Below are 14,208 nucleotides of genomic sequence, written 5' to 3'. Positions count from 1 at the left end.
TACATATAAGTACAGAGACATACACATATACACACATACCCAATATGCCAGCTGTCTCATACTTAGATTACACGAAAACACAGCTCTAGTAGGTAGTGTGTCTCAATGATTATAATGCAAATTTATTTGTGGGGCTATTGTCAATTTTCATCATACTCAGTAAATACTATCTTAATCCAACATTTTGGTGAAATGAAATTAACCTTAAGATAAAAAGAAAACTCAAAATCGGTTCACTTTCAAAGTTATAAAAAAGCAAATACCTATGGTTTGCTGAATTTTCATTCCTATTGTAGTTTTATTTGATTCCTCTGGTTGTTTATCACTTGTGTTGGTCAGTAAAGATTCGCTGTTCATTGAGGAAATGATGCAAGCTACAAGGAATCAGAACAAACTCCACATAAATTGAGAACTGCCATTTTAAAATAATACAATAAAAAATACACAATCAACAAACAGCATTTTCTTCCACTCACCTATTGTTTTTAAAGATTGTTTATTTTTATCTTAAATCTGTTTATTTTATTTTTATGTGTATGTGCATGGATGCCTGTGCACTGCATGTGTGCCTGGTGCCTGTGGAGTTCAGAAGCCCATCAGTTCCCTTTAGCTGACTGCAGATACTTGTGAGCTGCCACAGGATGCTGGGAACTGAACCCGGATCCTCTATTAGAGGAACAAATGCTCTTAACCACTTAGGCATTGTGGGAAGCCGCGCTCACATTCGCCATTACAAGATGGCGCTGACATCCTGTGTCCCATGCTGACAAACAACTAATCTGCGCATGTGCGAAGGGATTTCCACTTGTTGTGCTCTGCCTCTCCCGTGGCGTCATCTCGCCCGATGAGCAACAGCCAATCAGGGACTGACACATCCTAAGCGGAGGACAGTTTCCTATATAAGGGATGGGTTTCTGCTGTTTGGGGTCTCCATTTTACTTGTTGTAAGCTTACGCTCTCCCTCTCAAGATGCATTAAAGCTTTACTGCAGAAGGATCCTGTGTGTGTGTGCAGCGTCGTTCTTGCTGGCGAGACGGTAACGCTAGCCACAAGGCATCTTTACTGATCCCTGATTATCTTTTACACAGCAGGAATTTGTTCATTATTCAACATAGGTGGAGTAAATTTCATGGAAGATAGCAGTGACATAGTCCTCAGAACACTCGATGTGGTTTTCTTACTGACCTAAACCGAACCGAATGACTCCTGTGTTCATTCAGTTCTTAAGATAAACTGGATTACAGAAGGAAATATGAGAAAGAACCTAGGTAGACTATAATATGGGGAAAATGTTTTCTACTTGGCCTAATGCAGAAAGAGATTACTGACTCTTAATTCCAGAAATTTGATGTATACCAGCAAAATATGACAAGAAAATTTACACTGCAAACCTCTAGACGTTAAATAAGGGAAGTACTGCAGCACATTTTACGAAATCTAGTGGGTAAAGTGTGAAGCTGAGCTTTCTAGTTGCCTAAGGAATGTGATAGGAATAGAGAGCCCTGGAGGAACCTGGCAGACTCACCCCGGACTACAGGTGTTAGTGCAGTAACTGCTACAGAATTCTAGAGAACTATACTTAAAAATAACTATTTCAGATTGATCTCTTATTAACAACAACAAATAGCATAGCAGGGTGTGTGTGTATGACAGAGAGAGAGAGAGAGAGAGAGAGAGAGAGAGAGAGAGAGAGAGACAGACAGACAGACAGACAGACAGACAGACAGGGAAGAAAGAGATATTTACACACAAACACACACACACACACACACACACACACACACACACACACACACACACCCTTAGAATAGGACATATTGAAATGTTTGCTTAAATTTAATTTAAAATATACTCATGTGTGTATCCCATTATATTAGTATAGCTGCATAAGGAAAACATATAAACTTATTGGAATAGGTATCTATGGTACTAAAGTTAAAGAAAAAAGGGAGGGGGCGCTTTTATCTACTTCATTATTTTCCTATGACTGAGGTCATCAGTATTGACCAGCAAGTGCCATTACCAGCTGAGCCATCTCGCTAGCCATGACCATCTCACCAGGGCTTGAACTCTTTAAACAGACGAGTTCCCTAACCCTGTAGAACTACAGTAAATACATTTTTGGGGAGGGGGATTTCAAGACAGGGTTTCTCTGTGTAGCACTGCCCACCTGGACTCCCTTTGTAGACCAGGCTGGCCTCAAACTCATAGCAATTCACCCGCCTCTGTCTCCCAAGTGCTGAGATTAAAGGCATGCGCCACCACGCCTAGCTACAGTCAACAATTTGTCCATAAATATACACCATTAATTGGGTACAGCGGTGTCACACACATGCAATTTCAGTACTCAGGAGGGTGATGCAGAAAGACAGCATATTTGAAGAAAACCTGGACTACAGAGACAGGGCATGCTTTAAGCAGGGGTGGGGGTGGTAGGGGGTGGGAGACAGGGACACAAGGGGCTTGAGATAGAGCTGAGTGGTAGTGTGACTTTCTGCCATGCACAAGGCCCTGAGCTTCCTTTCTAGCACCACGATAACTGGTCAGATTTGTTTCTTTTTCCTTTACATTATTAATGCTTCCTAGGCCTGTGAGTATGCATGGGAGCAGGAAGGAGGAACTCAAGGCCTGCCTGAGTCACATAACAAGACATGTCTCAAAAGACATGGGGAGATAGCTCAATAGTCAAAAGCTTGCCTACCACGCACAGGCCATGGGCTCAGACACAGCACGGAAAATAATAAATAAGTAAATAATGAATATTTAGTAACAAAGAATAGCTGGCTCCAAAACCAAGACTAAATTGACAAAGATGAGTTTCAGCATATTTTAAAGATATATCTTCAACTTATTTTTATCTGATACTATAGACAAAGTATATCTGAATTAAGCTAATGTCTATGAGATGACTAATATATCTAAGAAATTTTAAAGCCATGGTTATCCTTCAAATATTGGTGAGTCACTTTGACAAACAAATTGTTTTTTATCCCTTAAGTCATCTAAAACTTTGTTATTTGAACATACTCACTTGGCAAACTATGTATTTTTAAACATAGCAATTACTTGACAATTACATTATAGAACAGAAAAAGTAGTAATAATCAAACAAATAATAATTTCAAAAACCTAGAAATAACACCAGATATTTAAAAGGTTTAATAGTCCTAAATGTATAACTTATTTCCATTTATGAATCTCAACTATTTTCAGGGGTTTATTGTATACAGAAACCCTAATTTAGATGCTTATGAAAATCTGAGTGTATTACAAAATATTATGCCCACACTTTAACGTTAATGTGCAGAAGTTCACTGAGGGAAAATTATTTGATAAAGTATCCTACTATCTTCCACATATGTATTTCTTTTTAGAAAATATATTCCCTATCCCAAAGGAATCTGGAGCTTGGAAAGGTCTTAGACAGGTTATTAGTGGCAGGCCTAGATTCAAGTCAAATCACACCATGGCTTCATTATGCACTTAAAGGAAAAAATAAGCCAATGCAGACTCTAAGAGTTTTGGTCATCACAGATTAGAAATTCCTAGTCTAGAGGAAGGAAAGAGGTGGAAGGGGGGGGGTTGTTTGGAAACGATGACAAAGAGAATAAAGTATGTGGGACTACTTGGTTCTAAACTATTTCGAACAAGTAGCCTCAAAATTAAAGTTTGAATACAGTCACGAAGCAGTGCAAGTGTTTTATTGATCCATGTTCTTTTTCCCCTTTCTTTCTTTTTCCTTTGTTTGTTTGTTTGTTTGTTTTGAGACAAGGTTTCTCTGTTTTACCCCTGGCTGTCCTGGACTCACTTTGTATACCAGGCTGGACTCAAACTCACAGCTGTGGGAAGGATTGTAAGCTTGTCACAGGTGAAAGCAGTCTTGGCGGGCTTTGCCCTTGAACACACCACGGATACTCCCTAAGATTAACCTTGAGATAGACTGGGTGGAGCCATCCTGGAATTCAGGAAGGGGACGGAGGGACTCCACCTGGACTATTGTGTTTCTAATCGAGCCTCAATGGGAGAGGGAGACCGCCCCTTGCACGTGAGAGACAGGCAGGCAGAGAGGACAGAGAGGGCAGCAGTGTCAGACCAGGCTTGAGCACACTTGGATCGGAAAAGGATCAATGAACAGACTGGACCAGAGCGCAGGCCAGAGACACCTAAGGACCCGTCCCGTGGAACGGATACTGGAAGGTTCACTCTTGTTTCCCTTTAACCTTTTTTCCCTTTTGTGTAAGCTAGCTGGGTTGTATAATAAAGTTTAATTGTTAAGAAACAGAGCCAACACACAGCGATCCCCCTGCCTCTGCCTCCTGAGTGCTAGGATTAAAAGTGTGCACCACCCCTGCCTGGCTTTTGATCCAGACTCTTCAATGAACTATAGGTTACAGGAAGGCTGGCTGCTACTAAAATAAGGAAGAACAGAATCTCTACTCATCTTCCTGGGATACAAAACACCTGCCAAACACAACACCAACAGCCTCTAAGGTCAACAATTAATAAATGAGACCTCACTGGTTTTGGTGGCACACACCTTTAGTTCCAGCACTCAGGAGGCAGAGGCAAGTGGACTGTTGTGAGCTCGAGGCCAGCCTGGTCTACAAAGCGAGTCTAGGACAGCTAAGGCTACACAGTCCTGTCTTGAAAAACAAAACAAACAAACAAACAAACAAAGACCTCATGAAACCCGAGAAGCTTCTGTAAGGAAAAAGGCATTGTCAATAGAACCAAAAAATAATCTACAGATGAGGAAAAGACCTTTACCAATCCTACATCTGACAGAGGGCTAATATTCAAAATATATAACGAACTCAAGAAACTAAACACCAACAAACAAAATAACCCAATTAAATGGGGCACAGAGCTAAACAGAGAATTCTCAACAGAGGAAACTTGAATGGCCAGGAAGCACTTAAAGAAATGCTCAATGTCCTTAGTCACCAGGGAAATGCAAATCAAAATGATTCTAAGAGTCCATCTTACATCTTTCAGAATGGCTAAGATCACAATCTCAAGTAACAGCAAATGCGGGTGAGGATGTGGAGAAAGGAAAACACTCCCCCATTGTTGGTGAGAGTACAAAATTGTACAAGCACTTTGGTAATCAATTTGGCATTTTTTTCAGAAAATATATACCACTCCTGGGTTTATACCCAAAAGATTCTCCACCATCCAACAAGGACACTTGTTCAATTATGTTCATAGCAGCTTATTCGTAATAGCCAGAATCTCAAAACAACCTAGATGTCCCTCAACTGAAGAATGGATAAAGAAATGGTGGTACATTTACACAATGGAATACTACACAGAATGACATTTGCAGGCAAATGGATGGAACTAGAAAGGATTACCCTGAGTGAGGTAACCCAGACCTAGAAAGACACATACGTTATATACCCACTTATAAGTGGATTTTAGCTATGTAGTTCAGGATAAGCATACTACAATGCACAGACCCAAAGAAGATAAGTAACAAGGAGGATCCAAGAGAGGATGCTTAAATCTTACTCAGAAGAGGAAATAGAAAGACAGAGGTAGTGGCTGAAGAGAGGAAACAAGGTAGAAGAGAGGAAGTAGAGAGATATGAAGCTGTAGATCTGACATGGGGAGAGCGGGGTGAGGGTGGGGGACAGAAGACCTACCGCCTACAGAAAAAGAGAAACTGGGTGGGGTCCTTCTGCAACAAGCTGGAGACCTAAGTTAGGGCAGGCTCCTGGGAGGGTATGATGGGGACTCTAGCAGAGACTTCCAGTAGCAGGGGCCGTAGTCTGAAAAGGACACCCTCTAATTAGACAAGACTCCTAGTAGAGGGAGAGAAACACTAATCCATCCACAAAAACTTCAACCAAAAATGTACTCTGCCTACAAGATGTTCAAGGATAAAGATAGAGCAGAGAGAGCAGAGATTGAGGGAATGTCCAACCAATGCCTGGCCCAACCCAAGACCCACCCATGGAAGAGAGCCAACTCCTGACACTCATTAACTTGCAGACAGGAGCCTAGCAGAGTTGTCCTCTGAGAGTCTCCACATAACAGCAGATCAAACAGCGGATCAAAACAGATGCTGAGACTCACAGTCAAACACTGTGTAGCGAGTCTTGTAGAAAAATGAGGGGAAGGAGAAAAGGACCAAAAGACCAAAAGAGCCCAGAAGGGCTTGATGAGACTGAAGTACTAAGCAAGGACCATGCATGGACTAGACCTAGGCACCCTACACAGATATAGCCAATGGGCAGCCCAGGCTTCATGTGGGTCCTCTAGTAAGGGGAGCAGGACCTGTCTGTGACAGGATTCTGTTGCCGGCTTTTTGATCACTTCCCCTTGGCGAGACTGCCTTGCTAGGCCACAGAAGAAAGGACACGCTCAGTCCTGATATGATTTGATGTGCTGGAGTGGATGGGGATGGGAGGGCTCCCTTTTCTGAGGAGTAGAGAAGAGGGAGAGTGAGGGAGGATGGGACTGACAGATGAGGAGGGATGGGGCTATGACCAGGATGTAAAGTGAATAATTAAAGAAAAGAAAAAAGATTAATTATAGAAACTCTAATGATTACATCAATATTTCTAAGATTCATTTAGAACCCAGTGGTTCTCAAACTGTGGGTCATGACCCCTTTGGGGAGTTGCATATGAGATCCTGCATATCAGATATTTACATTATGTTTATAGCTATGAAGTAGCAATGTATTAATTTTATGGTTGGGGTTACCACAACATGAAGAGCTGTATTAAAGGGTCACAGCATTAGGAAGGTTGAGAACCACTGATTTAGGTTAGCATTTATAGATTGGCTCAAGGATTATCATTAGGTACTAGAGACAAGGAAATGAACATAATAAAAAAACTTCCTTTTCATGCATGATAGTTTGCTTGTCAACGAGGACATACAGAAAATGACAAGTAGACAGAAGTTTACACAACAGGTGAGAACAATTTTTTTCACAATGAAATAAATACTTGAAAGCTACATATTTCCACATACTTAACCCTGAAATTTCTCATGAAGATGTACTTGCTAGATTCAAAAAAATACTTGGATGTGTTTTAGGTTTGGGTAGTATCCAAAGAAAACATTCACTGTATTCTTTATATGTAGAGATCTGTGTGTATTTGTACAGACCTCAGTTAATATTTCAAAGTATTAAACACAATTAGCTTCAAGGAAACAGGAAGGCATGGTGGGTTTAGGTGTGGTTTAAGCAGACTGTAATTACCTGTGTTTACTTCCTCTGCAATTTCCAAGTCTTCTATTTGAATCTCATGGTCTAACATCTCTGAAAAATGGTCTCTGATTTCTTCAGCTGATTCATCACCAAATTTATAATCACATAACATTACAGAGGACCCAGGAAGGGGAACAAAAACTCGTTGAGGAAGTTCATAATCTGAAAAGAAATATTATAATATTTACTTTAAAAATATATAAACTTCTGTTGGAAATGAAGTTTGAAATGACAATGATTTTGTGCTTTCTAACTGACAAAATTACTTATATTGAGTTCTTTCTTTCAATTCCCCTGGTTTCTTCAAAGGGACCTAAGTAATACACCTATGAAACACAAACACCCTCATTGCCTTTAATGTAGAGATGTTATTAATCACATGTCCTTATAGGAACCACTGTGTCCTCTGATGGAACAGTCGGTTAATTTTCTAACTCCCCTATAAATAAACAAACCTTTCTTGTTTGTTTTAATCTTGTAAGTATTCTGAATTTTATTGCCAACTTTTTCTTCATTTATACATGCTCAAAGTCAAAGTGAGGGCTTTCTGTGTCTGCCTCGCCAACACTGGGATTAGAAGTCTCCACCACATCTGGCTTTACTCTAGGGATTCATGGATTCCAGGAACTGCGCTCAGGTCCTCGAGCTTGAGGGAAAGCACTTTTACCCAATGAGCCCTCTCTCCAGTCACAGCGCTTTATCTTTCGTTGGATTCTTGCAAATTAGACTCTATGTCTCCAAATTTCTAAGACATTCTCCAGCTACATAAGTATAGCTGCTATTAAGCTCAAAATGTGGCTTTAAGAGGCTAACACATCTTTGTAAAGAATAACCACTTCGCCTGTACCAGGTATGATTAAAAAGCTATCAATGTAAAGATCAAGCAGAAAATTGGGGTCATTCCATTAGCAATTACACTTCCTTCTCAAGAAACTAGGATCACTTTATATAATTAGAAACAGAAGATACTAAAGTATTCCTTAAGTGTCATAGGGAAACACGTGACATAAGCTATGATTCTTCCACTTTCAGTAGGTGATCTCATGTGTGTAGAATTGAGTAGTTTAACTCTTTGACCACACTGCCTCCTAGTGTTAGAATTATATAACTGAAGTTTGTACCACAGTATGCAAAACTAGGATGTTGGTATGTATATTTTCACCCAAATATACTCAAATCTTAAATTAAAAATTCAAAGATGGTTGTAATATGTATGGGTAACTGAGGTATAGTTTCAAAAAACATACTTAATATAATTTTTGAGTACAAAATTATTTTAATACAAATTGCTAAGATGGTATAAACTGCTTATGGTTTCTCCAAAGATGTATCAACTATTTCTTGAATCTAATCAAGTCTGTTAGAGAAACAGCTAAAAACTACGAAACATAATAGTGTGTAAACAGTATCTTTAAAAAATCCACTGTACAACAAATACCAATAAGTTACTGTTTGAGTACACTAAAGTGACTTAAAACCTATCACTTCAACAAAAAGTCTTAAACTGCTGACACTGTCTATTCTAGCAAAAATAGTTCAATCAGAAGCAATTGTTTTAAAAATTCTCCCTGAGAAACGGGATAGATGGCAGCCAATTGTCAAGAGTCAAAAGGGAATAATGGCTGAGCGTGGTGGCGCACGCCTTTAATCCCAGCACTTGGGAGGCAGAGGCAGGTGGATCGACCTGAGTTCCAGGCCAGCCTGGCCTACAAAGGGAGTCCAGGACAGCCAAGGCTACCCGGAGAAAACCCTGTCTCAAAAAACCAAAAAAAAAAAAAAAAAAAAAAAAAAAGAGGGAATAATGGAACACAAAGTGTTCCATGGGTGGGAATGGAAGGGCAGAGGAGGGGAGGGAGGGGGCACAGGAAGGATAACCAATACTGAAGACATTTCAAAGATGTCATATGAAAACCCAGTACTGTAGAAACTTCCTGACGTATTTACATGCACATACATAAAAGGTTTACATACAGTTTATAAAATGCAAAAATGCCTCTAGGACACCACATGCTAACAAATAAAAAGTCTGGTGCCAGGAATGGGTTACCTCTTTTGGAGTTATTGACCAGAAGATTCCATAAATCCCCAAACAGCACAGGCTATTGCCAATGTCCTTGTTTGCTCACTGTCAAATCCTACTGCTGAATGCTAAAACATGAAGGAATCAAGCAGGTATTCATCTGAAAGCAAGCTTTCACAGTACTAGAAGGTGCTATGCATGCTACTAGATGGGGAAAAAAAATCAGTCTTAACCTGCTGCGAACCCTGCTAGCTACAGTGACAACTGGCCTGATAAGACTTGTCTACTAGTGAAATAGGCCTGAGTGTCATGTGGGTAACCAAACAGCTTCTGATTGGACTAAAAGCTTGCTCCAAAATTTGAAACCCATACCTGGCACCGTTGTTAGGGCCAAGAACCTGTGGCTGGCTAGGTCACAGGCCCTAGGTAACAGACTACTCTGTTATGCTGCTAAATTGACACCACATTACCAACTCCTAATGGCTTACTGTTATACCCTTAGATTAGTGAATGGCTCAGCCCTCATCAAAGAAGTCTGTCTCTCTTGTAGTAAATAGCAACTAACAGAGACCCACAACCGGTCATGATGCAGAAAATGAGAGACTGCAGAATGCTCAGCCCTATATGTGGCATTTACACCATACCGCAGCCTCTTAAGGCTCTGGGATTATTGCAGAAGAAAGGGCAGGAAGACTGTAAGAGCCAGAGGTGGTGGGTGATTATAAAAATAGTAATAAAAAAAACCAAACAGCTTTCCCAACACAGTAGAGCAGTTGCACAGATGAACACAGAGCAACTGTGCTAGCATGCATTAAGATCTGGACAAACTTAAGCCAAATAACTAATAAAATAACTAATTTTAAAAGTGAGAAAAAGGGTTACAGAATATTAACAAAAATCTTCCTTGGAATTAATAAATATTGACAGCTTTGCTAACAGAAAATGTTCAAAACACAATGTGGAGGAGGGAGCAACAGAAAAGATAACTTACTGTTATAAAACATGCTACAAAAGATAACTTATATGTTACATCTTGACATCCCACTGTATGAAACAGAACAAACACAAAAAAGTACTTATTTTATAGTCATACTTCTTTTTTCCGGAACTTCATTCAAAAGCAGGTCCTCAAATAGTATTTCACAGCGATCAGCAACTGTGTTCAAAATATCTCTCTTCACTGCCTATGGGGGAAAAACACAAGCAGCAATACAGTAAGAAATAAAATATTTCAAACTTGAATTCATTACAAAACCCTTAATTTGCTCTACAGAGTAAGAATGTCCACTCAATAAGCAACACACTATTCTATTTGTTGTCATCTATGTAGCATACCCATTACTAGTATTTTCAGTACATTTGTAGTTAATGATAAATCTATGTAGCCCGCATTTAAGTTAAAGCCAAATAAAGAATTAAGTTTTGCATCTAAATAAATCTTTCCAATATTCTAAATCAGGAAGCATATTATCATGTGAAAGTTGGTCATCTTCTTTCAAATTTCTGGACTCTGAAACATTACCTAAAAATTCTTCTTACAAATACTCCTGTTAAGAAACCAAGCCGCCCTCAAGAGAATTATTTCAAAAGTATTGGTATTACAAGGGCAGGACACTTATTAAGTTCACAGAGACAGTCTACACAGAAAAACCTTTTAATACATTGGACCTTTATTAATTAAGATCAAATTAATAATCATAAAATTAAGATTAAAAAAGCAAACTTCTAGGATTTTTTAATATTACACTGTTCTCAATTTTTTCATATGTCAGTTACCCTTTTTGTACCTGCACAGCATCTTTGACCTTGGGTCTGTTGCTATGGATATAAGCTCTGCACTTTACATCTCCTCGCAAGTTTACAGAACCACTGCAGATCTGGACTGTGGCTGTGGATCTATAGTCTGAATTCAGGAGCTGAAAGACAAAATCCATTTTAGTCCTAACAGTCCTAACATTATTAATTACAGGAAACATTTAAGCATTATGTAGCCATTTTATACAAAACAGGGATTTTTTGCCTAAGTACTTACAAATATTCTCCGTAAGTTATTAAAAGTTCTTTAAATGTCTCTTTATAAGTTGCATATTATCTTCTGGGCATTCTTAATATAGATAGAAAACCAACTATATCTTAATGTTTTCTCACTAACCTGAATATTTAAAATACTAACACTTAGTATATATGCCCCAAAATACATTATTTGTATACTTCCTCAGCAAAGTACTATAAAAATAAAAAAGATACATAAAGAAGCCATGCTACAGTAGAAAATACGAGCTATGAAATACAGGAAAACCACAAAAGTTTTCATAAATTTTACACAAACTTTTTACATAAATTAGGACACCATAAATATTGTAAAATTCTAACCATTGCATAGACACACATTTATTTCTGTGTTTCAATACATCTTTTTATGACCTCCTTCCAAATTCGCCAAGTGACTTCTGCCTATCAGCTTTATGCCTTCTTTATACTTCACATTTTTATTTTTGTTGTTAATAACTTGGAACTAGTTCTTGATGTATATAGGTGAGATTCTGACTGTGAGCATCAGGACACAGATGGCATGGACAAGACATGGTTCAGGACAAACACAGAAGTTACAGACACCACAGCAGACTTCTAGAATAGGTTAGAAAATAATAAGAAAGAAAATAATGTACTGAGACTGCAAAAAGCATTGAGTTAAGACATTTTAACTAGGTAGTATCAGGAAGTAAGTCTCACTAATAAAGGGTGATTATATATATAAAAAAATAGCATTCCTTTACTAAGGACTCCTCTAAAATCCAAAGTCAAGTAGCAAATATAAGGCAAAAAAAAAAAAAAAAAAAAAAAAAAAAAAAAAAGTACTGTTAATTACTGTGAAAAAACAGTAGAAACTGTGTGGAGAAGCTTAGAGCCAATGCCACCTTAGCAGTGTCTTATAGTTAAACACAGAGACAGACAGCAAAGCATCCTCATGAACCAAACTGTCTCCACTTTCTCAATTTAGTTAAAAGCTGGTAGTTCTTGTAGTAATCCTGGGATTCAATGTCTAGAATAACACTGAAATGAAGTTTCTTTTCTTTTTAGGAGGGCGGGGGTTCAAGACAGGGTTTCTCTGTGTAGCCTTGGCTGTCATGGACTCACTTTGTAGACCAGGCTGGCCTCGAACTCACAGTGATCCACCTGTCTCTGCCTCTCTGAGTGCTAGGATTACAGGCGTGCATCACCATGCCCGGGAAAATGAAGTTTGTTGTTATTTTTTTATTTCCTATAATCATGGTCTGTTCTCCAGGATAACATGGGGCAGTATTAAAATGAACAGCATTTAGAAATAGCTAATAGTTTAAATTTAAGTTATTTTTATTTTATTCAGTTTCTTCAACTTACAATTTCCAAATAGGTGTATAATTTTAAAACATCATACAGAAAAAAAAAACTTGCTAATTAATATTTTGGGAAGATTTTAGGTTTATTTTATTTTTTTGTGTATGAGTGTTTTGTATGCTGTGCATCATGTGTGGGCTTAGTGCACATGGAGGTCAGAAGACGGCACTGGATTCCCTGAACCTAGAGTTACGGACAGTTATGAGCCACCATGTGGTGCTGGGAATGAAACCCACACTCTCTGCAAAAGCAACAAATGCTCTGAAACACTGAGTCACTGTTCCAGCCCCCTTTAGTGATTTTATCAAATCAGAGTATAAGATAGAAATATACTTCAAATTAAGCATATGACAACTCTTGGTACATCAATACATATCTTCTTTTAAGCTTTCAACTTTTCTAACTTTAATAATCAACAGCTCAAAATTTAAACACATATGTGAGTGTGTAGTATATGCCTTCAAAAACGTTTATCTACATGCTAAGGCCTTAATAGCTTTGAGACAAGAAGGCTAAGAATGGTTTAATCAGAGCAGCTTCTTGGGAATAACTTTCTTAAAACTGAATGTTTTATACAGCCTCATATCTTGCAGTACTTTTTGAGTTATAATGTGTGTGCTTTTTAAAGATTGTATAATTCATTTATACAAAGAAATCACTGGCTCAATGTATTTACAGCCTTTTCCAATCTTCATTTCCACTGGAGAAGTATTTCACATAATGGTTAAAAATAACTTGAACTGATCAATCTGGGCTACACGGGGCCTCTGGCCTCTATATTTTTTAATTCATACAATTACATTCCAAAATTTACATTATGCTTGATGAAATAATTCATTTTAAATAAGTGGTTTAAAAAATATTTACCAAAAAAAATTTAAAAAAAATATTTACCAATTGTGTTAGCACTTTGACATCCAAAGACTGAGCAGTTGCTTGCATATTTCCTCTAGTTTTTTTCTAAAAAATACAAAAGTAAAAAGCTAGACTGTTAATATTGCATATGAATAGTACAGAACAACCTAGGAACTACTCTCCAGATTCTAAACAAGGAGAAAATTCATCTTAATAATTTTAATTTTGCTTTCTTACAGATACACTGCATTATATACTCTATATCCACTGTCTAAAAAATGATTCCTCCTTTAAATTTTCTAGATATGAGATTAGTACATTATTTTCTGTAGGTCAAATTCACATTGCCACCTTTCTCTGTAAGTGAGGACCTTGTGGACAGTCAGATCATTTGTTTATACTATCACCTAAGGTCACCTTAGTGGGACAACAGTGGAGATGAGTGGTTGTACCACAGTAACACGTCTCCTAAAGCCTAACGCGTTTCCTATCTGGACTTCCCAGTCTGCAGATCCCTGGAGAGATCACCTAAGCTCTTCTTTATTTAGGTCAAAGGTATTTGGGAAACACTTATAGGGCCTTTCATACTAACATACAGATGGTAGAATACAAGACATTCAGTTTTGAATAAGCTTTTACAATTTGGAGATTAAATAGACTTAGCCCTAAGTCCAGGATTCAGTATCTCAATTACACCAGAAATAGCCTCTTCCTAGCACTTTATGAGAAA

At 38.2% G+C, this 14,208-nt stretch overlaps 1 protein-coding gene and 1 long non-coding RNA gene across 5 annotated transcripts in view; one reads left to right on the top strand and one right to left on the bottom strand.

The window, feature by feature from the left end:
- Positions 1-1,795, top strand: part of LOC311597863 — a 171,042-nt gene extending 169,247 nt beyond the window's left edge. The window contains exon 2 of the long non-coding RNA XR_014779376.1: positions 1,666-1,795. This is a non-coding gene — a long non-coding RNA (uncharacterized lncRNA). The remainder of the gene's footprint in view (positions 1-1,665) is intronic.
- ODR4 (odr-4 GPCR localization factor homolog) overlaps positions 1-14,208 on the bottom strand; it is a 30,552-nt gene that overhangs the window by 1,832 nt on the left and 14,512 nt on the right. For all 4 annotated transcript variants that reach the window (XM_084782290.1, XM_084782291.1, XM_084782289.1 and 1 more), the window contains 5 exons: positions 13,518-13,583; positions 11,033-11,161; positions 10,339-10,429; positions 7,217-7,387; positions 264-374 (listed from right to left, as the gene is read on the bottom strand). In XM_084782290.1, the coding sequence (XP_084638416.1) occupies positions 264-374; positions 7,217-7,387; positions 10,339-10,429; positions 11,033-11,161; positions 13,518-13,583 (568 nt within the window). The remainder of the gene's footprint in view (positions 1-263; positions 375-7,216; positions 7,388-10,338; positions 10,430-11,032; positions 11,162-13,517; positions 13,584-14,208) is intronic.

The sequence above is a fragment of the Acomys minous genome (assembly GCF_964271855.1).
Source record: "Acomys minous genome assembly, chromosome: 1".
NCBI lineage: Eukaryota > Metazoa > Chordata > Mammalia > Rodentia > Muridae > Acomys > Acomys minous.
This window is presented reverse-complemented; position numbering and strand designations above follow the sequence as displayed.